The sequence below is a fragment of the Aphelocoma coerulescens genome, chromosome 4 (genome assembly GCF_041296385.1).
Source record: "Aphelocoma coerulescens isolate FSJ_1873_10779 chromosome 4, UR_Acoe_1.0, whole genome shotgun sequence".
NCBI lineage: Eukaryota > Metazoa > Chordata > Aves > Passeriformes > Corvidae > Aphelocoma > Aphelocoma coerulescens.
The window spans coordinates 806535-833318 of NC_091017.1; the positions used below are offsets into that span (position 1 = coordinate 806535).

General features: G+C 47.4%; 2 protein-coding genes across 9 annotated transcripts in view; one reads left to right on the forward strand and one right to left on the reverse strand.

Annotated features, from left to right (window-relative positions):
- Window positions 1–306: 306 nt before the first annotated feature.
- Window positions 307–5459, forward strand: PAQR3 (progestin and adipoQ receptor family member 3). Its single transcript, XM_069012325.1, has 7 exons — window positions 307–618; window positions 707–869; window positions 1936–2091; window positions 2805–3002; window positions 4395–4485; window positions 4793–4941; window positions 5373–5459. Exons 1-6 carry the CDS (start codon window positions 434–436, stop codon window positions 4933–4935), a joined length of 936 nt encoding a protein of 311 aa, XP_068868426.1. The 5' UTR covers window positions 307–433; the 3' UTR covers window positions 4936–4941; window positions 5373–5459.
- Window positions 5460–7823: 2364 nt separating this feature from the next.
- Window positions 7824–26784, reverse strand: part of BMP2K (BMP2 inducible kinase) — a 50454-nt gene continuing 31493 nt past the window's right edge. For 6 of the 8 annotated variants that reach the window (XM_069012318.1, XM_069012316.1, XM_069012322.1 and 3 more), the window contains exons 13-16: window positions 26549–26730; window positions 25605–25762; window positions 22438–22551; window positions 7824–13078 (exon numbers count right to left, since the gene is read on the reverse strand). In XM_069012318.1, coding sequence (XP_068868419.1) covers window positions 11658–13078; window positions 22438–22551; window positions 25605–25762; window positions 26549–26730 — 1875 coding nt within the window. In that variant the 3' untranslated portion in view covers window positions 7824–11657. The remainder of the gene's footprint in view (window positions 13079–22437; window positions 22552–25604; window positions 25763–26548; window positions 26731–26784) is intronic. The other 2 variants (XM_069012324.1, XM_069012319.1) reach the window with 1 other exon arrangement.

Genomic DNA, 26784 nt, shown 5'->3' on the forward strand with positions numbered 1-26784 from the left:
TCTGAGGACTCTGAGGGCGGTCCCAGAGGTCTGAGGGCTCTGGGGGGTCCTGGGCGATCCCAGAGGTCTGAGGGCTCTGAGGGGTCCCGGGAGTCCGAGGCACCCGGGGGGTGCCGGCGCCTCTGAGACCTCTGAGGAGCACAAAGCGCCCTGACAGCTCCGGGAAGTCGGTCTGAGAGGAGCCGCCGGCGCTGCGGGGCTGTGAGGGGGCCCCGGCGGCGGCTCTCGGGCGCCCCCTCGCGGTCATTGGCGGCACTGCACCAGGCGGAGCCGCGCCGTGACGCCATTGGTGGGCGCCACGCGGTGACATCATCACGGCCGTTCCCGGCGCCGCTCCCGGTGCCGCTCCCAATCCCAATCCCGATCCCGATCCCGATCCCGGCCCCTGGCCCGTGAGGGCGGCTTGGGGCGGTCCGATGCGGCGGCGGGCAGGATGCACCAGAAGCTGCTGCGCAGCGCGCACTACATCGAGCTGGGCAGCTACCAGTACTGGCCGGTGCTGGTGCCCCGCGGCATCCGGCTCTACACATACGAGCAGATCCCGGTGTTCCTGAAGGACAACCCCTACATCACCGATGGATACCGCGCCTACCTGCCCTCCCGCCTCTGCATCAAGAGGTGAGCGCGCCCCGCGGGCCCGGGCCTCCCCCGGCCCCGCCGCCGCTCACCGCCTGCCCCGCCCTGTGTCTCCCTCCCTCTCCCTCAGCCTCTTCATCCTCTCCAACGAGACCGTCAACATCTGGAGCCACCTGCTCGGCTTCCTGCTCTTCTTCACGCTGGGCATCTACGACCTGACGGCCGTGCTGCCGGCGGCCGGCGCCTCCCGCGAGGACTTCGTCATCTGCTCCGTCTGCCTCTTCTGCTTCCAGGTAGGCGCCGGCTCCAGGGCAGTGTCGAGCCCCTCCCGCTGTGCGGGCTCGGGTCGCTCCGGGGACAGCGCGGTGTGAGTGGCATCGCTCTTCGAGGTAGAAGCCGCTGTGGTGGGGTCGGATTTCACCTGGAATAAGCTGGGGAAAACCGAGCACAGCTGGCACAGGAGAGAGTCAGTGGTAAACAAGTGCTTTGTCCAGGCCGTGTCTCAGAGCTTCCGCAGCTTGAGGGGGGCCTGACGTGGCTCCAGACGGCACCAGGTCCTGCTGGAAAGGGCCAAGCACCGGAGCACAGAGATCAGCCGTGGCCCGATGGTCGGGAAGGGCAGGAGGGCTGGTGGCCTCACTTCTTACTTGTCAGATGAATCTGTTTCCACAGCAGACTTCAGGTGTGTCTCCGATGGGCCACTGCAGCTCCTGTGAAGTACACTGTCCTTGTCTCTGTGCAAGAGCACAGAGAGCCAAAGGCACTGTTTGTGTTCTCTGCAGGGTTACAGGATGCCTCTGTACAGCCCCAAGTGGGGCAAACTCCCTTGCTGGCTGGGAAAGCACTGCTCTAGTGCTCCTCCCTGCTCTTGCAGAAGGTCACAGAGAACCAAAAATTTCTCAGGGAGAAGATTTTAAGCCAGCCTAGGAGCAAACAAGCAGCCTGTGCATAAGAGTTAAATTTCTGTGTGTTCCCTCAGTAAAGGCACGCAGTGGGTGCTGCGCAGTCAGGGCAGATTTGGGCTTTGGGCTCTGCCTGTGGCAGTTTGGCCCAGCGGAATTCATCATCCCCCTGTACTGGTGCAAATGTGTCTCCCTGGAGCACTGTCAGCTCACTTGGCCTCACAAGCCCACTTTTCTTACTTGTGCAACTGATTATCATGGTTTGCAGTGTCCTGCTCCTCCTCTCCCTGCCAGAGAAGCTTTATGGCTGGCTGGCAGGGATCACAAGTGCCTGCACCAAGGTGCACTGCACAACACATCACGGGCCAGGCACCTGCTCCAGCTGCAGAGCTGAAGCTTGCTGTGCTCCCTGCTCCTTTTCAAGGAATTAATTCTCCTCCTCTGGCCCTCTGTGTAGGTCTGTATGCTTTGCTCAGTAGGATATCACCTGTTCTGCTGTCACCGCTCGGAGAAGACCAGCCGGCGCTGGATGGCACTGGATTATGCGGGAATTTCCATCGGGATCCTGGGCTGCTATGTGTCAGGCGTGTTCTATGCCTTCTACTGCAGTAATGTGAGTTAGGAGTACATGTCCTTGCAGGGTTTAGTTCCTGTGGTCTCACTGTAGTTTCCATGCTGCAGGAAGGGGGTTCAATGCAGGTGTCCAAACAGAACAGGAATGGGGAGACAGGGATGGGAAGTGGAACACGTCCCTCTGACCTTGGCAGAACTGTGCTGGCTGAAGAGACAGGCAAATGGAGGTTTTTGTTTCCAACTGTTGATCGCACAAGCCTCAAGAAAATATTCAAATTCCTCTCAAGGCAGGGAAACTTTACAGGTCCTACCAGTATCCGGTGCCTGATGCTGATCATGGGATGTGTCCCATCACAGGTACTTTATTCAAACAGCATTGCCCATGAGGTAGCTGCTTATTTTCTCTACATCTAATAGAGGATGAGTAAATGAGTTCCCTTCCAAGGGCTGCTGTGGATATGGCTGTCCAGGAGCTGAGCTGGGCTGGGGAGGCACAGGTGCATCAAAAGCACCTGGTGCAGAAAGTGCTTGGAATGAAGGCTGTGGTGCCAGGTGTCCCTGAGCAACAGAGTCCCTTCCCCTCAGTGCCAGCTGACAAACACAGGGCCCTGCACTCAGACCCACGGCTGGTGCTTGCAGCAGGGACAGGTTTGAGGTATCGCTGTGCTCAGTCACTGAAATTTCCTGCCCAGAGCTGACTTTTGCCTGTGATAACAAACCCACAACCTTGCCTTTGTTTCTTTTTGCCCTCAGTACTGGCGCCAGGTGTATTTGATCACTGTGCTGGCCATGATCTTGGCAGTGTTTTTTGCTCAGATCCACCCCAGTTACCTCACACAGCAGTGGCACAGGCTGCGCTCCATCATTTTCTGTTCCGTGTCTGGCTATGGAATCATTCCCACTATCCACTGGGTTTGGCTCAATGGCGGCGTTGGTGCATCCATTGTACAGGTAAAAAAAAAAAAGTCAGTAAGATTCCCTTTTGCTTTTCACTTGCCATCTTCCTTGAGTCTTCTTACACTTGGGGAAACAATGGGGAAGCAGGAGGAGTTAAAATTCCTTTAAAGACAGAATGCTTTTGGTCAATATGATCTACATGGGAACACTGAGAAATGTGTTGAGTTGGGAAGCTTCATTCTGCTGTGTTGCCCTAAAGTTGCACAGTGAGAAGGAAAGCTGGATCCAGGTGTGCCTGTGCCCGCGCACAGAGCAGCCTGGGCGGGCAGACCGCAGGGCAGGGTGCCAGGTGCTGAGGTGGCTGTGGAGCAGGAAGGAGCCAGTCAGGCTGCATGAGTGCTCGGGGCTGGCCACCCCCACAGCTCCAGAGGACAACCAGGAGACACTGGGATGATGGGACGATTATTTGTTTCCTCTTCTGTTCCCTAGGTTGGCAGCAGAAATCAGCATTTATCTGCTCAGCCCTCTGTCTCCTATGCAATCCTCCTCTAACACCTCTTTCATATTACTGTTTTCCTGTTTGTTTCACGACTTGGAATTATGCTGTGCAAGCAGCAGCCCAGTACAGCCAAAGGCAGTCCAGTGTGCCCCAGTATGAACCCCCATGAAATTGCTGCAGTTACCCAGGGACACCTGATGGTGCTGAAGAAAACGTTTCCTTTTCACAGTGAGCACAAACTGCACATGCTGGGGCTGGCCTGGATGGAAGGCTGTCCCCTGGGGTGAGGGTTCAGCCTGGTCCAGAACTGCTGTGGAATGTGGCAGAGCACCATTTGGAAATGTATGTGGCCTTTATACAGGACATTTCACAATGGCCCTCTAGAAATCCTATCAATAGCAGTTGTGCCCCAACAATTCCCCATTTGGCTTCCCCTGGGATAGCAGGATGGTGTCTATGGTACACATTTTATTTCCATACTTCAGAAAAATGGCCCACTTTTGGTAACAAAACATGCTGCTAACAAAATCCACCTGGTGACTGAGTTGCTGGTTAGTGACCACCCAGTGTGAGCAGTCCTGCGGGCTTTGGTGCAGCAGCTGCAATCCCAGCTTCAGTGGGATATGCAGTGCAGTGTCCCTCACCCTGGCTGTTCTGTGTAGGGTCAGGGGAGTGGCAGGCATCCTTTCACGGGCAGATGTCATGTCTGCTGTAGGCTGAACTGAGTCGTTTGTGTGTAGAAGGCAGAGGCTGGAATACAAGACATTTCTGCCCACTCAGGCTTTCCCGGAGTTTGGCATTTGCGTCCCCGTTGGATGTATGCATAGCCAACACAGGCAGGGAAGGAAGATTCAGTGCTGTCGTGCCTTTTCCTTTTTTATCTTTAGGGACATTTTTTTCTGGTTTTGCCTTCTAACAGAATAGGAGAGCTTCCTTTTCTTTTGCAGGAGTTTGCTCCGCGGGTAGTTGTCATGTACTTCATCGCTGCTGTAGCTTTTCTCTTCTATATTTCCAAAGTTCCAGAAAGATACTTCCCAGGTAGGAAATCCTCTTCTGGCTGATTTTTTTTCTGCAGTTAAGCTTCCTGCATTGCCACAGTTCTTGCTGTGGGTCCTGAACTTCTAGGAGAGAGGAGGCTGAGCATGTTCCCCATGCGGTGTTCCCATACAGAGTAAAACAGTGGGAAGAGGCAGACAACTTCCATCAAGTTCGTTAAAGAACTTTCCCTGTCACCCCTCGAGGGCAGGGTATCGTGGAGCTCTGCAGGAGGCTGATTGCTGATTGCACTGCATGCACTGGGGCTGCATTTAACAGCTGAACTCCCTGCCCCTGTTCTCCCCCGCAGGCCAGCTGAACTACCTCGGCTCGAGCCACCAAGTGTGGCACATCCTGGCAGTGGTGATGCTGTACTGGTGGCACCAGTCCACGGTGTACATCATGCAGTACCGACACAGCAAGCCCTGCCCCGAGTACGGCGCGGACTTGTGAGCCAAGGTACGGCCATTACCACCCTCACGGAATAGGATACTCTAACCACAAGCTTCAGGAATCCTGGCCTGAACCTCAGGTCGCTGCCCCCAAGTGGGTGCTGACTGGTGCAATGCTTGCTGTAAAGAAAAAGCAGGGATGTGATGCCAGGCACTCCGCCCACCTGTGCTGCTGCACTGGCTGAGGCTCTGTGGAGCTGCTGGCCCCTTGAGCAGTTTAAGAGCAGGCTGGACTAAGCCCTGCTGGACCACTTCCAGCTCAGTGTCACAATCTTAGTAATCTCAAACCACCATTAGTACTTGGCCTTAAGTAGCCTTTCCCTCAGGCTTTTGTCAGGTTTTCAGTCTGCTTAGCATTGATGTGGATGTTGTAGAAATCAGATGAGTTGCTAATTACATGTGCACAGTGATTTACCTCCTTTCCCTGCTCTGTTTCAGAGGCAGCACAAGAGGATTTGTGACTCTGAGGGTCTGGACCTCATGTGATGAGCTGTGCTGTCAAGTACTGAGGCAGATCCTTTCCTGACGCCTGGACAGTTACCCCTTGCTGGGACAAAGTGTAACTGCAAGCTTTGGTAAACCCAACAGCACTGCGGGGGATCTGAGGGGCATTTCTTTCTCAGCCACTTTCTGCTCTACAGTCAAGTATCAAACAGGTCTTCCTGGAGCAGGACAGCAGGAGGCTGAGCTACTTTGGCATGCAGATCCCAGCAAGATGTTTTGTTGCATGGCAGACACGAACGGCTCAAGCCAAGGGTGCTCAGGCCCGGACACCAGGTTTTCAGGTGGTGTGCACTTAGGAGAACACTTCTGACAGCGTGCCTGTAAAATTGTGAGAACTGTGAGACCCGGTCCTGGATCCGAACCACAGCCCTGTGGGCTGTGCATCCGTTAGCCTTTGCCTGGAAGATGTGCTTATGCTTCAGCATTGGCACAGGAACATATGAACTGGAATGCAGTGGATTTGTGCCCTGCTCTGGACAAGCTCTTTTCCGTTCCCTGGGAGCTAAGATCACATGATAGCCAGCACACCTAGATCTTCATTGCAGATCTTCCCCCAAGGGGGGTAGTGCCATTGCTTGAAGAAATTTCTCTAGATCCCTTCAGTAATCTGGAATCAGTATTCCGAAATATTCCAGGAATAGCACTAAGCCTGCGTGTCCATGTTTGTTGCTGTTTCACAATCAGTGAACCTGCTGGGGATGCAAATTCCTGACCTTTGGCCTTTCCCTGTGTGCAGGGCGATACTGTGCTCATAGACACCGCTATCCAAAAGGACTTGCTGCCACAATCCTGTCACAGTGAAAAGGCTGGCTGGAGTTTCAGGATGTGTTGTGGAACCATCTCTTATAAAATTAACACCAGGGAGCCATGACATACCCTGGTTATGGGGTAGCTGTAGCTCAGCACAGTTAAGCTCCAGGGGTGCCAGTCTTCCAAACAGCACTGAAATCCTTTGGACTTTCAGGTTAGAGGCAATGATGCTGTTAGGGTTAATCCTAAGTGGCTTTGTCCCTGTGGAAGGGGCTTCCCCATACTCCACTGGGAGAGGCTGGCTCTGTGCAGTGACTTCCTGAGGGCAGGCAGGCTCTGTTAGTCCCCCAACGCTGCCTGTCCCAGGGCTAAGGCAGAGGAGCAGGGCTCGTTCTCCGGCCAGGGTGTGCCAAGGACATGGGGAGTGGTGGTGGAAGCTTGTGGACAGGCACCTGAACTCCTCGGGCATGGAGAAGGCAGAATACCAACTGCTCCTGCTGTGCTGGACAGGGATGCTGTCTGTTCAGGTCAGAGGCTGGTTTTGGTGCTTTTTTGTTGTTTTGGGTTTTTTTGGTTTTTTTTTTTAACTCCAGAAACAAGCATTGGCAAAACTGACTCTGCATTAACGATTCAGCTCCCAGAGCTTTAAGCCTTTCAGTGTAAGCACTGAATTTTTTATGATTTTCTTTTAACTTGACAGCCAAGCAAGTTTCAAGTGCACTAATTACTACTACTGATGCCTGACAAGGAACTTGGAAGTATAAAAGTCTGTTTCCAGTGTTACGTGTACAGCAATACCCGAAGAACGTGTCTGTGCTCTGAAATAGTACTGACTTTAGCGTTGGCTAATGTATTTTTTTAATGGAAACTCTTAACTACTCTAGCAGTTTTCACCAGATAAGGAAACTGATTGGCAAGCTGTGCATTTTTACTTGACACAATTTATCAAGCTGCATGATGGCCTTTGGTGTACGGACTGAACCTATAAATAAATTCCAGTTCATTGGCTGTTTCGTTGGAGTAACATCATTCCTGCATCTCATGCAGCAAAACAATAGATGTGAATGGCTCAGCCACGGAACTTGTGCCACATCCTGTGGGTTACACAGACGGGGAATTTTGGGGTAGCATCTCTAGCTGAATTTGCTGATGAACTCAGCTTTGCAGCCTACTACCACTAATCTTTATTAACAGAGTCCTGCTGCTGCTTTATCTTTTCTTGACCATTTCCATTCTTACCTCAGCTCACCCAAGACTAAAATCAATACAAGGAGCGTTCAAAAAACCTGCTCCAGTAAACAACTGCAGGAACTGCTCAAACCACAGTACAGTTCTGTCCAGAAGTGCAGAGCTCAGTCCACAGCAGTGGCATTGGGAACTGCACAGGACCTTCCTGCAGGAAGGGTTTAAGGAGTAACACTGAGCCGAAGGAATTCAAAATAACACATGATCCACAGATTTTTAACCAGTTGGACAAAGCAAGATGATTGGGCAGCAGATAGAACTATTTAAAACACTTTTAAGAGAGTCACAGGTGCTTACAGCCACAAAATCATTCAGCAGCAGCTTATAATAAGTACATCAAAGCCTACACATGAATACTTCACAATGCAGTGTTGAAGAGACCTGCAAAGGCACTGTTACCAGGTTCTTTTATTTAACAACTCCAAGGATTTTGTGACATACATCAGCTTCACAAAAGAAGTTAAAAGTTCTCGCTTTAGTAGTACACAAAAAAGCTGTAAAACTCAAAGTCTAACAAGAAGTGGAAGTGTAGTTCAGGAAAGTGCACTTAAAAGCTGAATGCCAGCAATTTTTAAATCGTTTTTATGCTCTTTAGTACTAGGTGATGCCTCAGTCACAACTTTAGCCATACACACACTCTTCTTGATTTCCTTTCAAAATAAGCACTATGGAACAGTAACACAGCAGCCACCCTTGGTGCTTAACTCATATTCACTCAAGTCACAAACATGATTGTGGCTGCTGGGTTACCAAAACCACAGCAACTCCAAGGGGTACGTGATGTGTGCGAGCATGTGTATATTTTATATATATTTCTCATATATAAAAATACACTATATAGTATAAAAAACTCCAGATAAACTCTTATTCTCACAGTAGCAAATATATCAACTTATTTTCACAGTACTTGGTTTTACTAACTGGGACACCCAGAATGATTAGAAGCTTTTTCCTCCAACGCTGGTGCTCGCAGAGCCCCCTGCCACACAAAGGGCAGCCAAAGCATTAATTATATTAAGTATACACCTCAGGGCCCTTTGAGTCCGCAGACAAACAAAACTACCTGGTTTTTCTTTCAATGACCACAACCACTAGGGGCTTCTTAGTACCTTGGGACAGATGCTCTCTCCTGCAGCTGATCCTAGAAGGCCTGTGCTCCAGTCCCTCAGCACGCAGAAGGACAAGCTGTAAAAATCCACTGCGGTTTTTGCCTGGAAGGGAAGTGTCAACCCCTTACCTTGCCCTCTTCCTGCCACAGGCAGCACGTACATGCCTGCCTACTGCAGCAAGGGCTTTCCTGGTTCCAGCGGTCACGTTGCACGCCACACACCCTGAACAAAGGCAAAGGATATCCCATTCCCAGATAATCAAATCTTTCACCTCCTTTGAATAGTGGATAGTGGCTGAATATAACCCCAAACTTGGGTTTAGTTGTGCATAAACTACATATACCAGGCAAAGTCAGCTTAGTGGGGTGCACCAATCTCATATCGACCATGAGAAAGGATAAAATAACTAGCTCTAGAGACAAAAAAGTTACATTTAAGCAAAAACCTGTTTGGTATCTCGAGTATGAAGAACCAGGTTTGTTAAGGCCATTAGGAGGCAAGTATCACAGGCCGTAAGTCGTGCACCAGGGATGTTATGCCAGCTCTAGAGCCACTGGGGTCTGCTGTTTGCCTTTGCCTCATCTCTCCCTTCTGCTTTGCTGTGCTGCAATACAAGCACGTGCAGACCCTCTGCCAAAACCCCCTGCAGCACTCCTCAGCCTGGAGTCTGGGGGTAAACCAACAACACACGAATGCATTTCCTTCTATTTTTAATTTTACCAGATCACTTCTGCCCACAGTGGATCTGCTGATGCCCAGCCTCCTCCCTGTGTGTCCAACAGCCCCCACCTCTCTTCCTGGGCCCTGGAGCCAAGCTCCAGTGCTATGTGCATTGTTAACCCTTCCTGCTGCTTTCCCACTGGGAAGGCGAGGCTTTGGCAAGGACCGGCCACATTTACAACCATGGTTTTACTCTCATTTTGTGTCCACCGCACTGCTCCATTTGTCATCTCACTCTGTTCCAAGAGCTCTTCAGGCAGGTAACAGCTCTGAAGGACACTGAGAAAGGCAGCCCATAAGCATGCACAGAGGGGGAAAAAAAAGGAAAAAGACAGTTAACCTGAGTGTCAGAAATGCTACAAAAATTGGCAAGTGCTTCTTGCAGCCTTTGGCACCAAACAGGTGAGAAGAGCAGTAATAAAGCCTGGAAAGTCCTGTATTGAAACATTTTTACTCAATCTCCTAAGGGCTTAACTTCTAAACCTGGAAAAGGCACACTGAAGCAGGCACAGCTGGAATATTCCACTTACACCCTGTGAGAAATGAAACTGAGCAAGATGAAGGTTGTACAGATGGTGTACAGATGGCTACGAGAAACTTTCCAGGGCTAAGGGAAGCAATCTCACATACATCCTAAGCGGCATTTTATCCAACTGACCGCCACCAAAGGAGTCACGTGATTTGTTTTCAATGTGTTTTCAGTGAATATTGTAAGGGATCAAATCCCCCCCTCAGAGATCTCAGGATCACAGATCTCCTGTATATCCAGCAGGAGGCTTTGGGGGAAAAAAAGCTCACAATCCTGAATATTTCACTTCACCTGTGACGGGGGGACATCAGGACACCCAGCCACAAACAGTGATGTCCTCCACCTACGAACACCCAGCTACCTACTCCTCAGCCTCCACTGGAGCAGGACAGAAAGGTGAGACAAGCCAAGGAACCACCTCCTTCCGTGTCCCCGTGAAGATGGCTGTGGAACCCAGGCAGACGGGCTGGGCTGTCCTGAAGGGCGTGGGCTCTGCAGACGGTGTCCGGTGTCCGTGGCTCAGGACAAGCTGCGAGGCAGCGGAGCTGTCCCACCTACACACAGCACCAACTTCCACACCATAGGAAGGAAACTCTTGTGCTCAGCAGTTGTTCACACCTCCTCCCATCACCTGAGGCACCTCCCGGGGTCCCTCACACCTCCGAGGTCCTGGGCAGTGGGGACAGGGCTCCTGCCCATAAGGCTCCGTGGGGTGAAATGCAGCTCAGTGGTCCGGCAGCCACCAGCTCCTGCTGGAACACAGCCGGGGCAGGAAGCTCATCCAAAGCTCAGTGCATTTAGCAAACCTTAAAAGAGCATTAGGTTACAGTCATTTCATAAAACTACTGTGGTAAAAAAAACCCCCATGTTTGAGAGAACACACATTTTCTTTTAAATAAAAATCCAAGATGAAAACAGACACAAATCCCACTTCATAATCAAATCAATCCAATGGCTGCACCTCAGAGTGAACTCTGCAAGTCATCTGAAACACTCCGTATGTGCCCAAGGACAACTCCTCTTCCAGTGTGCTGAGGAGTCTCCCAAGTGCTGCAATTCCAGCCGTGTACCTGCTGGCTCACCCCTACATTCAGGCTTCTCACAGATCAGTAAATTATCTACTTCTTGAGTTTTGACTCTACATTTCCAGTTTGCTATTTTACATTAATGGCACTTACTATTAAAAAAAAATTAATTAAAAAATGACCATTTAGGCACACCAAAAAAACCATCTGCCTTTCATCTCTGCAGCTGCATAGAAGTCTGCAAGGTCCCAAGCCATAGCTGTGCTCTGGAATTCTGGGCCACAGCCCCATGAGGATGTGGTTGCTTTATTTTTATGATTAATAAAGGTAGCTTTCACCTAGGAAGCAAAGACTTGACTATTTCCAGCACATAATCTGGATTTTAGTATGTCTTGGTTCTTAGGTCTGCTGAGACACAAAGAAGCACCACAGTTCATTAGCCCCCTGTACATATGAAAAACATTTCCCACGTGCTCCCTGCCTCTTCCGCTCCACCTGGGCACAGGGCAGAGGGATGGAAAGGCAACACCACAGTGCAGAATGACGCTATGTCCCAGGGCCCCAGGTCAGTGACAGGGACTCATATCCAATTCCTTGTTTCATTCTGGGAGCCATCTGCCCTAAGAAAACAATGCTCCTGCTTTGTTTCTCTTTTTCTCAAAAAGATCCCAATCAGAATTAGCCATCATTTGCAATTCGATCGTGCACGCAGGCCACTGCCTCCTCAACCTGAACAAGCTGTACAACCCAGGGCCCTGGCATTTCAACCACATAAATTACTCCACTAAACCTTTATTAAGGGACTTGGAGAGGTGGAGTGGGGGGAACCCATTGGAAGCCTTTACTGTTTGGAAGGAAACGGAGCTGCTCCAAAGGGATCTAACTCCAGCGCCTGCTGTGGTTGGCTCTGTGTACTCTGCACGACCAGCTCTGTGAAGGGCACCGCACCAAAGTCATCTGTTTTCAGCCCGTCCCCACCGTGAACGGCCCCGTGAAAGGAGCTCTGCCTTGGCCTGCCAGCCATGGTGCCGTGGTCCCCGCAGCTGTCCCCAAAGCCCTGGTGCTGGGCATGGCGCATCAGGTCTGGCGGGTGGAAGGGTTTGGCTCCGAAAGGATCCAGCAGAGTCTCGTCCGTCTGCAGAGGGTTGGCTCGATCCTTGCTGTCAGTCAAGGCCACACTGATGTTCTCCTTGGAGTCTGAGATGGTCAGGAATTCATTGCTGCTCTGGGAGTCCCTGCGGCCGGCCTTCCTGTGCCGGCGGGCGCGCTCTGGGGTGCGGTAGCTGGGTTTCAGCCCCTTCTTTGTGGTGGTGGGGGTGCCGTGATGGCGCTTCCCATTGTTCTTGGACACCTCCTGCTTCATGCGCCTCTGGCGGGAAGACAGCTTCTGCAGGTTCCGCTGCTGCTTCACCTTCTGCTGCTGGCTCCCTGTGATCTCCTCAAACGGAACCAGCCCAAACAGGTCCTCTCTGCTCCCAGCAGACTTGGGGAGAAGGGACGGCTGAAACGGGGTGCAGCCAAAGATATCCACGCTCCGTGGAGAGGTGGGGGACAGCAGAGGCTCCATCCCCGACCCCTGCCCATCTTGCTGGGGCACCTTTTTGCTGAAGGGAGCCTTTGTGAAAACATCAAAGTCATCCTGCTCTTGGCTTAGGCTGGGAAAAGCCACCTGAGAAGAAACATCTTTCTCCATCTTCTCTCTTGCCTGAGGCTGCAGAGTGAAAAAGGGCACAGCTCCAAACACATCAAATTCTTGGCCAGGGTTGATCAGAGTGCTTGGCACCTCATGCGGGGACATAGGCACTGAACTGGGCTCTGTGATTTCACCGCTGCCCACACCATCTCTGAACCGAGTGCTCAGGAGCCCTTCCACACATTTTTGCTTGGTACGGTCACAATCAGAATCAGAGCTCTGTTTTTCTTCCTCCTCTTCCTCCACCTCTTCCTCAGAATCCATGAGGAGAGGTCGGTGGCCTAAATTCTCCGGTTCTGTATCATTGTCATCATTGAAGTCTCCATTCTCTCCATGCAAGACTTCCTCATCCTCCTGTTCTTCTTCTTCCTCACTGCTCTTGGGAGAAGGAGGATCAGATTCAAAATCACTCTCTGACTCCTCACCACCTTTTGTCACATGTGCCTCTGCACTTTTCCTCCCTGGCCGGGGATCTCTAAATGCATGGCTCAGTTTTCCAGCCTTTGTTGGGGTCCCTAAGATATTTCCTGGATTGCTGGCTGAGTTATCCACTTGTTTTCCAGAGGAACCTGCAGGTCCAAAGAAAAAAGCAAAAGAAAACTTAAAACATACAAAGGCAAAATTTACTCCACACATCCCACAGCCACACATCTCAGGAGCTGATGCAAACATATATCCTATACTTATGGAGTGAAATGAGCTAAAAATCACATCTGATAGTTCAAACAACACTTATAAAATCAACAGTCAGAGCTGCCAGCTTTACTTCTTGAGCACAAGGGGCCTGGAAATACAGTACCAACATTTTTGGGGCATGGAGAAGGGGCTAATGGACACAGCTGATCTCTGGAGACAGTTTTTCAAAACCAGTCATTATACAGCTACAGCAGGATTTAAACACTTTACTTTTCTATATTATTTTTTTTTAAGCAGACAAGCTATTTTGGGGTATGCTTCTACTTTGATAGTCTGCTCTGACAAACAACGATCTAGTCATGAGAGCAGCTCCTTCTAACTTCTGCAGCAACTGAGGCACAAAGAGCTCTTGCTTTACCTGAAGTTTGAGAAAAACGCTTTCTGCTTTTTGTCTAAGTGCAACCTGTCAGCTCAGCTTCTCTGTGGCACTGAAATTTATCTACTCATTTTCCTCTGCCTGCTTCCTCCCCCCTATTCACTGACAACTAGAACTGAACGAACAATTCACTCACGAGTCTTCTGTGATGTGGTTGCCTTGGGAACACTGGAAGCAGTAAAAATTTTGTGGCAGTACAAAAAAAGAAATGGCAAGAGCAGGCAGAGCAGGGGAGGCTGCATAGTGGCACTGGCACAGCTGTCGTCACTTAGCAAGCCCAGTTTCTCCCTGTGTCAGAGCCCCGTGCTGTGGGGAGATGTTTTCAGAAGTGTAATTGACTTGGATTTCTACTGGAAGAGAAGGAGCAGGAGGAAAATCAAAACACCTCAGTCTCCACTGGGTAAAGCACATTTGCCCTTGAGAGGTCCTCTTCTCTTGGCCACAGATAAGGTGCATAATGTTACATGTAACACCAACAACAGCAGTGAGAAGCCACTTCCTGGCAGGCACAGAGCCACTGCCCAAAACCTGTGTGCCACTCTGCCCAGAGACGCTGTCACAGGCACCCTGGCATCGGGGACGAGCTTCTCACACCTCCAGCATCTGACACCAGCTGGGGCTGGGGCTGCTCCTGTTCAAGCAGTTATTAGAGTACTCTACCCAGTGCACTGCACTGGAGCCCTGACCTCACTCAACCAAAACTAATGTCTTCCACTTAGGGCTTTGTTACCCAAACACTGACATTTAACCCACTCCATGTGTTCAATGGATTGAAAAAGCTAGGGATGGCTGCAGGCATCCACTACTTCTCAAAAAAATGTCTTCAGCCAGAATCTGGCTCATAACTCTTGTTCTTGCAATATATAAAATATTTTCTCAGCTAATTCCTTCTTTCACAAGGAAACTAGCAACTTCCAGGCCAAGTCAGGTTCTTTTCTTTCTATGCTCCCATTTTACAAGAGCCATTTCTTTCATTTTTAAAGGGAATTAACAGCTGATTTCTTCATCCATCAGCTTCCTCATTCCTCTGCAGTTACACTTAAAATAATCAAAATTCAGCAGCAATACAATTTATGTATGGATTTAAAAACAAGATGACCAGAATGACTAAAAACATCAGGTGATTAGGGCTTTGAGCTGTTTCTTCTTGCCTTCTGGTGTCAGATTGCTTCTTATCTATTGTAATTTTAAATGCTACATATTTGCTTTAGCCACTAAATTAGAATCTGGATTATTTTGCTGCTTACTTTAGATTTCCCAAAGGTACAGCCTTCACATTGCACTATATAACCCCCTATCCTCCAAATCCTACTGTTTCCAATATTTACTGGAACACTAATGTTAGCATAAATGCAAATAGATTTAAAAGAAGAAAAAGGGACTATTTCTAGGCTAGATGTTAACACCACTTACACAACAAAAGGCCCAAATCTTTTCTCTATGTCCATACCCACAAGAGTTTACAGTCCCAAGGAATGGTTAGACTTAATCTCAATATGCAATTAACAACTAATACAGCATTTTTTTTTTTCAAGGAAGAACTGAACCACAGTGTTATCTAATATACCTGACCTCCCAAATGGTTTAAATATTATTTGTTAAGTGCTGCCACAGAGTCCCTAGAAAACAAACTTTAAAGGGCACTGACGAGACAGAACACCCAACCTCTACCAAGAGCAGCTGAGCTGCTGAAGGGGCCATCTGAGGCACACGAGATGCAGCTCTCAGCCCCAGGCAGATGGTACAGCAAAGAGGACGTTTCCCACAGCACATTCCATGGGCTGGCACTGGCCCCCCAGCTGCTCCAGCATCCCAACAGACCTGCCCGTTATTCAGAACTGTGATTCTTGCTGGCCCCACAGAGCCAATGATCTTGAGAATCGGGCATCAAGACAAGCCAGCCTTTCAGGAGTCTGTATTAACACCCTAAGCTTCCTCCCTTGAGTCTAACAACTAGAATCTCCAGAGGAACTCGGATGAAGCCAGGAACAATTCACTGAGCAATCCCTCTTGCTGGAGGCATGCATCCACAGCAACACAGAAGCCAAATGTTTTCCCCCTGTATTTGGAGCTCTGAACCACTCTTCAAGGAAATGCTGAGCACCTTCCTGGCTGACAGAGGCAGACACAGGGGAAGTGCTTGAATAGCCAATGAGAATACTGAAAGTTTGATGTACTTGTTCATTTTTACTTTGCCCACAGCAGTCTGTCCTGGCCCCAGTCAGTTCTGTGGGCTCTTGCTCCACTGAGGGCAATGCCACGGCACGCTGGATGCAGCACACACCAGCCTTTGTGCTGGCAGGAATGAGGCAGCCTTCAGGAAAGGGAAGCTTGAGGTGTCTATTTGTAAAGGTCTGCCTCTGCACATGAGAAAAGATGGTCCAAAACATCTTCATTTTCAGGCCACTCAAAGACACAGCAAGAAGACTTTTTCCTGTTCTAACACCATCACAGAACAGCCAATAACTGCATCTCAGCTCAGCAGTGGTTTCTGAACAGGGTTTCCAAATTTCTACCTCTTTAGCTGAGATTCCTCCGTCTCCAGTCTCCTTGCCAGAGTTATCAGTGTGAATTGCTTATTGCAGCAGGAAAACAGTGTCTAGGTATTGTGTAGACTGGGAATTATCCAACAGTGATTAGAAACTCAAAACCTCCACTAAGAGCTCACTATTACCAGAGGTGCAGAGCCAGCACGTATGACCCTACATCAACAATGTCACCTGGAAAGCAGGTGGCACTCATCAGATGATGCTGTGAACAGCAACTGCTCCTGAAACGTGGGTTTGAAGAAAACACTTTTACTCCAACGAGTATTTCCAGAAAGGTCACGTCGCTGCTCCCAAACTCGAGTGGGTTAGGAAAGAACAAGTATTTTGCTTTATCCTTCCATGTGTGTTGAGGTGTTAGAAACAACTAGACCTACCTGCTCTGAGCAGAAACTACTCTGAGATACTCATTTTACACACTTTTAGCCCTACCTGGACAACCCTGGGGGAACAATCCATCTCTGCACCCACCTTTGCAGCTGCAGTGGCTTCAAGTTAGCCCCAGGAACAGGGATAAAAACTGCATCAGGCAAGAATCAAAACCAAACCAAAAATAACCTCCCTAGAACTATCATTTTTTAAACTAAGGTAGGAATAGTTTGGTTTTCTACGCTACAGTTGCCCCTGTTTCACTGCTAATGAAGTTAGCAAATGAAATAAAGAGCACTACACACAGAAACAATCCCCCAAAAGGGAAAAGCCCCTGCTTAATGACAGCTGAATGCTTTGGCCAAACAGATTTCCAAACTGAAGTGTCGTGTCATGTCGATTTCGTGCAATCTTGTCAGGCTACACTGCTGCAGAGACATTCAGATACATATTTATATGGCAATGCTGCACACTGGTGAGCAACATCTGTTTGCAATGTGCTGTTCAGATTACCACACTTCTAATCAGGTTTGCAGCTTGTAGGGAACAATTGCTCTTTGCTCAAATGCGAGCCAGGTGGAACATCTTTAATCATATAAGAAGATCCCAATCTTCAAGGAAATTTTCTGTTCTGATGTTCTTTTTTGAGACACAGGATTATAAGAGGATGAATTCCCTCTAACAACTGCAGTAATTACATGCCTTCTGCTGGTCCCCCATTTTAGGGTATTGTGGGGGTGGCCCAAGAGTGGGGCATAAGAGCTTTAAGCTCCCTTGGAATTGGGAACATACTGCCACCATCATTTCATAACAATTTGCCACATGTCAGCCCAAGGATTACTGGCAGGCTGCAACTAAATCTGCACCAGTTCTCTGACAACAGCCAGGGCAGCAGCTGCTCAACACTGTAATGGATTTACACGTCTCATCACCTCTATTTTCAAGAGCAACAGAAATGGAAGAACAACACCACACTTGTGCCTGGCAGCTACTGATGACATTCTTTTAAATAATTAATCCAGAGATTAAAGTGCAATACAAAAAAAATACTGCAACGTGCCTATGACTGCTCCAAGATGTGAAAAAACTTTTTAAAAATCAGAAGACCAATTTGGACAGAAAAAGCAGACCATTGGCAGAACCCAGACACACCATTTATACCTAGGATGGGTGAACAATTTCAGGTTACTTAGGAAGTGATACCTAGAACAGCTGAAGCTTAAGATGATCTTGATACAGGGAAATACCCTGAATCTGCATTCAGCAAGCACTACAAATATCTGAAGCTACAGACAAGAAGATATAGAGTGACATCAGCAAAACTTTCAGTGAGTACAAATAGTGATAAGAACTTACTCTAGAGGTCAAGTTACCTAAACCTGAAACGCTGTACAACAGCCAGATCACTGCACAGGTCTGGGCATCTTTAAACAATCAACATCCGCTGCCAAAGAAACACAAACTGTTGGCAGGAGCATTTTTCAAGTTGTAAAAGCGGCTCAAGTCTTTTTTGTTTCTTCTGGTCTGATATTAATCCTTTCTTCTTAAATTCTAGTGAGCTGTGTCTCACTTAAAGGCCCAGACTGCACAGTGGTGCCAGGGCTCCACAGCGGTGGTACAGAACTTGCAGTGGCTTGAAACCCTGTTAGAAGCAGTACACAAAAAACAACTGAAGGAATAATCAACCCCCATGTCTGTTCCTGCCAGAACATCATACATTTCTGCTGTGATGTGGTGCACACCCAGCAGCACCTACTGCAGCAGGGGATTCTCAGGGATGTGTCCAAGGCTCCAGATGATTCCCATGGCACTGCTGTCTGGCACACAGCCAGCTGGTTTTCCGCAAGATCCACATAGCTGGGACAGTACACACCACACCACAAAGCCCCTCTTATTCCAAGACAGACAGCTGCAGTGACCATTTGAAGACACCACCGCATCACCGAGTGTGGGAAGCCTGGAAGTCACGAGGAAGCTCCTACAGAACTGGACTCGTTTTTATTCAGTCTCTGCACAGACAACAGGTCTGCAGTGGCTCGGAAGGGGTTACCCCATGGAGGCTACAAAAACCAAGTGACTTGATCATGTCTACAGCACACATGATGTGTACCAACATTCAACAGAACTGTTAATGAGATGACCTGAACCAGAACCCTATCCCAAGATCAAAGCCAGGAGACAGCTCACAGACATTCCCCACAGGCACGCCAAATGCCTGAAACAGCTTCAGGCAACATTTCCCAACACCTCCACTTTGCACGCAGCCCATCCATATAATTTTGAGTGTTACCTCAATGCTTGTATTCCTTCTGGGAATCACAGTATTAAGCTGAGGGAAGCAAAAGGCCATCCTAGCCTGGCTTCATCCCACAGACTGTTAGTGTGAATAAAGGCAAGATGACCAAAGGCACTGAGTACAACTCACCAGCAAACTATACTATATTCATGACATTTCCTTCTTACATTTGAAAGCAGCACAAAATGTGTTTCTCCTGAGCTTCTGAAACACTTGATAGCAACCAAGGGGATTACAACACAAGCTGGTTAACACAGACTTGAATCAAAAACTTCCATTCCAAAATGCTGACCACAGGAGATGTTTTTTTTCCACTGTCACCATCCAGTTTTGGGCATTCCAGAACCAGGATCTGTTTTCCGCATGTGAAGTGCCTAAGTGCCCCAGTGCTGGCCATTCAATTCTGCTGTCTTCTCTCTCTTTCATTGAGAAGTTTGCAATGTCGGGTTTGTTTCTATCAGATCAAGCACTGGAGTTCTTTCCCAGGGCCAAGTTTCTTTTCCAGTCATCTCAGGTCTTAGGGCACTACCATTTTCCACAAAAATTCAGGCATAAAGTAGTGTGTGTAGCAAGTTTACTTGTGAGAATGCTTTTAATAGGATACACACCAAGGGTGAGAGACATCAAGAGCTTCCACAGTGCTTCCCTATTTCCCAGATAGAGAGGAACCCAACACCCATTAGTTCATTTCACACCTCCTTCCGTCTGTGCATGCCAAGGGACACATGTTGCTGCTGGCTCTCCATTCCCACCGGACAAGAATAAGAACAGAAGGTCTGACAGACAAGCAGCTATAGTCCATCCAATTCCAGGTTCCTTTTCCTGGTGATCCTTGTAGCAGTGCCAGCCTGAAATGCACTCGCAGCTCCACAGAGAATATCCCAAGTCACAGCAGCCCATAGACTTTCCCAGCGACGACTGAAGGTTTCCAATTCCAGCCTCTGCTGCTCCCTTGCCTCACTTCCCAGACACACATTAACATACCTGGTGACACTTAACGTTGCCAGATGACCAGCACTTGATGTTGGTAAGTCGAAAGACAACACATGATATTCATCAGGCAGCTCTCTCTCAGAAGGCGACAGGAACCAGTTTATTACTGAGTGAAAAGCTGCTTTCAGCAGAGAACCCTTAAGCCTCCAGAACAGGAGGAATCCTCTGGGTGACTCTACTGAGCCACAGCCCTCATACACCATTTAGACATCAGACCGATGCCACAGCAAGGAAAACCAAGCAGAAAAAACCCAACCTTTGAGTTGGAACTGTGGCCAATACAGTAGAACACAACTTCAGTAAGAACTGTCACTTTTCAAGAAAGTCAATTTTATTTACTTTAAAGATCCTGTGTTTATAAGGTCAACATTTCATCTCATTGTAATTCAACATGTCAGAATTCAGTAGCCAGAGCCCTGGGCAAACAGTGCTAACAATCTTCACATTTGGCCCAAGACACGTTACAATAAGGAAATGAAGCTTGTGCTTTAACAAGATCCGAGAGTCTCTCTCGCAAATGCTGGAATTGCACTCAAAGTGTTAACCCCCCTGTTCCACTTGCCGAGCAGTCACCTGACCTTGGATGCCCTGAGTAAGGGACACAGGTGGTTTACTTCTCAGTTACATGTTTCACAATCACAAACCAGAAAGAAACCAGAACAAACCAGAAAGAACATGTCACACAAGAGCATTAAGTACAAGCGGAAATCAAAATAATAAGGAAGCACATTTGTCAAGCTTGCCCCAGAAAGCCCTCAGCTAGAAATTAAATATGTCCAAGTCTGTCCAACAGCTTTCTCCTTTTCTTAGATGTCTTGCAACACCTCTTTTCAAGACATTACAAAGAACAGTTCAGTGGGGAACACAAACCAGCTTCTAAAAGATAAATATTAACATTTAAAGATTTATTGTATCTGATTTGTTTACTAAGTGCAATTCACAGTTAACACATAACTAACAATACCTTCCTTGAAACCAAGCCAGTATTGACTCATTTAAATGCCAGTTACAAGCCCATAGGAAAAAAGGCCATTGAAAAATGGACGATTTTTTCCCAGTGCCACAGCTACCAGGTCCCCATGTCTCAAACAGCCTGGTTTTTCAGTCACAACTGAATTTCTGGGGATTTTTCCTCCCCTTCATAGAAGCAGCTCCCTTTTTTTTTCATTATGTCAAGAATGAGAGCTTGGATTTCAAGTAACAAAAATAAAGCACATGATACAATACAGTGAGGACATTTGTTACAATCTAAAGCTAAATTATAATCATCCAAAAACCAGCAACAATCAAATGCGTTTCCAAGATCTCAGGTGAGGAAAGCAATAAAATAATCTCTGGACACAAGGGCATGAATACTTGGCAGGAGACTGAGTACCTGATGATCCCCATTTTAAATGGAGTGTAAACTATTCCTGTTTGTTTTGCATGTGAATTCAGGCTCACCCATAAGTCAAAGCAACCTCTGGAATGAAGATGCCAGGGAAAACCCTTCCAAACAGCACCTATAGAGCAAACCCTTCTTCACTTAAATGGCTTTCACATGGCACTGAACTACTGAACGTGAACAAGGTGACAGAAAGCAAACTTGTCCTGAGTGAGCAGAACAAAAACACAAACTAGGAACGCAGTCCTAGACCAAGCAGAACGATTTCAGGTCTAGGGACAGGAAGCAGCCATGGGCGCAGAGGGATTTTTACCAAAGGCTTTGCAGAACACAACAGCGTTACCCTGTCCACCCTTCACCACGTGGAGCACTCGTGAGCACTATGCAGCCCTAGCAGAGCACCTCCAAGAACGCAAGATCAAAGTGAAAGAAAACACAGATACTAACTTAGGTTGACCCCAGTTGATTTATTTTAAGGCACATTACCTGAGCTTTTGAACTTCCATAAGAACAGTCTGAACAAGTCATACTAAGGCACCTTCATCACACAAGAACTCACAACAAAACCTAATGGCTTCAGAAGTGATTGATGCTCCTTTTACCATTCAACTACCACACAGGCTTTACTTTGTCAAAGGTACCAAAATCCATACTAAAGTGCTGATCCACCAAATGTTAAAACTGTTGCTTAAGTTGCAGGATGATGCAGTTTCCCACTCACAATGCCCACATAACACATTATTTTTACTTCCCTTCAAGGTAAACATAGTCAAAGCCGAACTGAAAAGCAATAATGAATGCCCACCCTCCCCATGTACAGAAAACATAAAATGTTGGGGTTTGACTCAACTTGTACCAAAACTGTGCATTACATGCGTAGAAGCTTACTGTCTTCACTTGGCTGGAGAACTGAACTACAGAAACTGTGTGAGTAAGAAGCAGACTACAAGGAATTAACAAAATTTGGCCTTAGCAAGGAATTTGCCTTCAGCAAAAGCACTTGTGGTTCTGCGCAGGTGATGCCCATTGCACTGGCCCAGCAGAACCACACCCTACACAGTCTGTCCCAAGGAGATGGATGCACAGGTGGTTTTAATTGGAGGTAATGAACACACTAACATCCCTTCAACCCATGTGCTCTCAGGAGGCAGCCAAGCCCTTTGCCATTCTTTGATCACTGAACTGCTGTGCACACTTTAGCAGATACATACACCTATATGTATGTATGCATACAGCTATGAGGTAATCATGTCACAGATGGAACTTGCCTTGCTGAGAAATGAAAGGAACAGAACCAAACGGGTCTTCAGGAGGACTTGTCTGTGGAGCAGCATGTGGCTCCACATTCTTATCTGAAGATGCTCTCCTGTCCACCAGCCTGTCTGTAAAAAACAAAATGAAACAGAACAAAAAATAACGTAAAGTAAAATAAAATAAAAATGGCAGGACTTACACCTATGCAAAGCTATGCACTGTACAGGGTGAGAGAGGAATATATTCTCTGGCAGGGGGTTCTGACAAAGAAAGGGTTGTAAGAAGCACAGCTCTGGCCTGCACAGTTGCTCTGGGCAGCTCCTTCCTACTGCACAGACTGGCAAGGAGACAGGCAGAGTGCCTGGGAGGTTCTGCACCCACACCTGTCCCTGCTGGAGCATCAGGGTGATCCCGAGCCAAACAACAGTCTTTGTGCAATGCTATGAAAGCCGGGCTGGGGGCTTTTTCCCAGTGAAAAGGCAGACTCACTTTTTTGGCTCCCAGTTCTGCCCAGATGATTAAGTGGTTACAGGAGCTGTTTAAGAAACCTACTTCTTCATAGTGCTGTCAGAAATGCTGCAACAGATGTCACTTCTGGCCCATCCCTAACTGATGATCAAAGCAACACCAACAACAGAGAAACAACAAGAGCCAGGAGCTCCAATCTGTCACTCCATGTCACAGCTCTCCACAAAGGTGCTCAGTTCAGAAATCCATCCAATTGCACATGACCTTTTACTGAAACCAGCATCATTCTACTAGGAGAACACTCACCAAGTATAAGCAATGTATTCTGTCCTAGGAATTGGATTCCCTTTTACAAGAGAAGTGATTAATCACCCCAGCAGAACCCATCACTGCACACACCATTAAGCCCCTCAACACAGGCAATCTGATGGTAATGCCAGCCTGAGGAATTGTGACATCTTCATCCTCTAACAAACGCTGTGTATATTCACTTAGGTGTTACTGTCGTAAACATGTAAGCTTTAAAAATATTTGCCAGATTCAGAATCATCATTAATTTATGTATAAAGCATCAGCCCAACAATACAAACGAGGCTTCCGAAAAGAGGAAGAAAGGATTCATGTTTTGAACACTACTCAGCACCACAAACTTACACACCGCTGTATGTGAGTTATAAAGTACAGGACAGCAGTTGGCTTTAGTAACAGAAAAATAGAACCACTGATCAAATCTACATCTGCAATTCTCTTTTCTCTAGATGGCAAAAAAGTTACTTAGTACTCAACAGCCTTTTTCCCTCATAAGAGATAACCTACATCTAAAGAGAACTCAGCCTTCAACCTTAATACATATCTAAGGAAATTCCAGTATTATGCAGTTAAAGACAATTTTATAGGTACAAGATTTGATTTTACAATAAATCTCCTCATCTCTCATTATTCCAGCCAAGTCTGAGAAAGTACCAGTAGACAACATGAACTATAATTATTTCTGCTTTGACTGCAGCAAAGGCATCAGCACTGCCAGGCATGCTCATATGATCTTTGGCACAAGACCCTCAGTATCAAAAAGCCAAGTTAAAAGGTCTCTGAAGGCTGTGACGTGTGCATCTACATGCACACACAAACACAAACCACCAGTGCTCCCCCTCCTCTGAGGGACACCGAGCCCCAGGAGCTCAGAGCAGCTGTAAGGCAGCCCACCCGTACAGACAAGGCTGCCATCTAGTGTGCTGCTGGCAAGGGAGTAACTCGGGGTTATTTCTGCATTTTCTCTACGTGAGTGACTAAAATCCCTAATGCTGGTTAGAACTGAGCAGAACTGTGCCGTTGAGTTTAGTTTACTTTTCAGATACAGCATATCACGTGTGTTACCACATCCAGCTCTCCTGCGCACTGAATTACCTTGAAGACCTGAGCCCAAAACGTGCCTTGGTTATAATCTTCTTTGGTACTTGCATTTGGACAAAACTTGTGGCTTAACCAAATCAATCTCCCCAAACTTACACAAGTACTGCCAGCAGTCCAGCAGTTATGGATTCTGGAAATGGACAGTGTTGAGCTCACCTCTGGTTCAAACCAACCTGCTCCAGATTCACCAGTGCATTATTTCAAAAGACTTAGGGCCACATTTGGAAGGAGCATGCTTACAGATGTTCAATTCTACTACTGAATCAAATCCTTAACTTGGATTTTGAAGGAACACTTAATTTCAGCTAGCACATTAGCCATTCTTCCCAGCTAGCAGTGACTATTTGACTGTAAAATGTGTGCAGGCTACATTCCCATCTCAAAAACAGGAGTCTGATTCGATCCACACAGGATACAAGGGAAAACTATCATCCAGAGTTTCGCAAACAAACCCACCCAGTCACTTTCCTAAAGGATTAACAGGTAACGTGCACGTCCAATAAGAAAAATACTCAACTGAAGGCAAAGGTAGTTTTTTTAAGTTACTCGAAATACAACTTTACTGTACTTTTAATTGCAAGAAACTTGCTGATAGACAGCCAAGCGTACACAATCTGTTGTTTAACATTGTCACATCTTCCAAGTCCCACTAATAAATTTGATCTCAACAAAACCAGTTATAGGAAGAGTAACTAACAAGCAGGTGTTCAGCAATTAAGAACACGAAGTAATTCCAAGTAAAAACCATGGAAATAACTGACTTCACGAGGAAAATGTTTATTCAACTATTGCCATATCAGTACAATAAAGCAGCCCTTACATGTAGCCACTCAAAAAGGACAGTACAAAACATTAACATAATGTAATAGATCACTTTTCTTTCAGGCATCTTCAAAGGACATATCAGACCCACAGAATCTTCTGCTCTGGTGTGCAAGAAAAAAGCTGGAAAGGAATAAAGCAAGCAGGCAAAATTCTCTTCCCATCTGACAACATATCTCTGCTGTTGAGAGCCTCTTGGCAGTGAAGGTGACACAAGCAGTGTAGAAGAGCTATGGTATTACCATTTCTGCAGTAATTGAGCCAGTAACTACCAGTTTCAGACAGTGAGTTCCTAGTGCACACATTTTTCAAAAAGGAGAAGGAAAGGAAGACAGGCCCAACTGTGCCCTCAAATGCTCAGAAAGAATGTTGTGTACACAGCCTGCATGGTCCTTGGACAAGCAGGACATGTTGGAACTGCTGAGCAACCACAGAGCCCTCATTTACTGGGAAGCAAAGTAAGCCTTCAAGCGTCCCTTACTTGATCTTAGCAGGTCAAATTCTCTGTCCAGCAGTTCCTCCTCTGTCAACTTGGAAAAATTGTCCTCTCCAAACGGGTTCCAACCTGACATATCAGGTGGGTTACTGATGTTCTGCTTTGGGTAACTGGCAATCGCTTCAGCATCAGGAATACCTGACCTGTAGAGTCAGTTCAAGGAAGCAAATAAAGAGAAACATGACAGGATTGGTGATCAGGGTCAAAATGTGAGACATGCTTCATGATAGTAAGTCCTACACCCAAGCAGCACACGTGCATTAAGAGCTCATCCCAAAAAATCGGAAGGCCAATTTAAGGGAAGCCTAGTAGGAACCTATATAAATATATATCCTGGTTTCTAACATCAGTGAAGCTGGACAAATCTGTAGGGTTTTTTTAAATCAGAAAGGAAGGGGTTTTTTTTATTACATACACTGTTGTTCAGCAGAATTCCATCATTTAGTACCATTTATTAAGCAAAGGCAGGTCCAAGGGCCACTGCCGCATCTCTTCTGAGGTGTACATCATGTTAAATACTCAGGTCACACCTCTGAGCACAGGAGTTAGCAGCCCTAGCACAACAATGCCAACTACAAAGCTGCTCTTAATAGGGTGTTTGAAATTGCTTTCAGATGCAGATAACCTCATTCAACATAGGCTATTGACCATCCCAAGCAAAGTGGTTAGCAGTCAGCTCCTGGAGTTAAGTCCATGAACAAGAAATACTGGAAGACAGATAGAAATTGTACCAGGCTCATCTGTTAACAAACTGTCTAACTTTGCTCCCAAAATATCCTTTACCACTGAACACCCACTGTCCAACTGCTCTAAGTAATCTCTTACTATCAAAGCAAGTAATTTCTGAGGAAAGGATTTGGCAGTGCTAACCACAATTAGTAATGCAAGCCACGAGTAATCCCCAGGCTCACCTGAGCCACAATTCTCACCTGTTTGTAGGGTAGGGAAGATCTGCCACTGTTCCACCATGCACTGGGAGTGACCTGGGGTAGGAGATTAAGGCCGGTGCAAAGTCTTGTGGAGAAGTGATATATTCAGGGGACTGCACCTGCTGTGCCCGCTGCTGAGCCAGCATCTGCTGCTGCAGGAGAGCCTGCTGGTACTGCTGCACCTGGGGAAATTGGGGCTGTGTTACCAGAACATACACGGGCTGCCTTAATCTCTT

Bases quoted from the DNA above. Each gene is read 5' to 3' on its own strand.
- PAQR3 (XM_069012325.1), top strand. From the start codon at position 434: ATGCACCAGAAGCTGCTGCGCAGCGCGCACTACATCGAGCTGGGCAGC. The intron at 2,092-2,804 runs GTGAGTTAGGAG...TTTTGCCCTCAG, and splicing joins ATGCCTTCTACTGCAGTAAT to TACTGGCGCCAGGTGTATTT. The intron at 3,003-4,394 runs GTAAAAAAAAAA...TTTCTTTTGCAG, and splicing joins TTGGTGCATCCATTGTACAG to GAGTTTGCTCCGCGGGTAGT.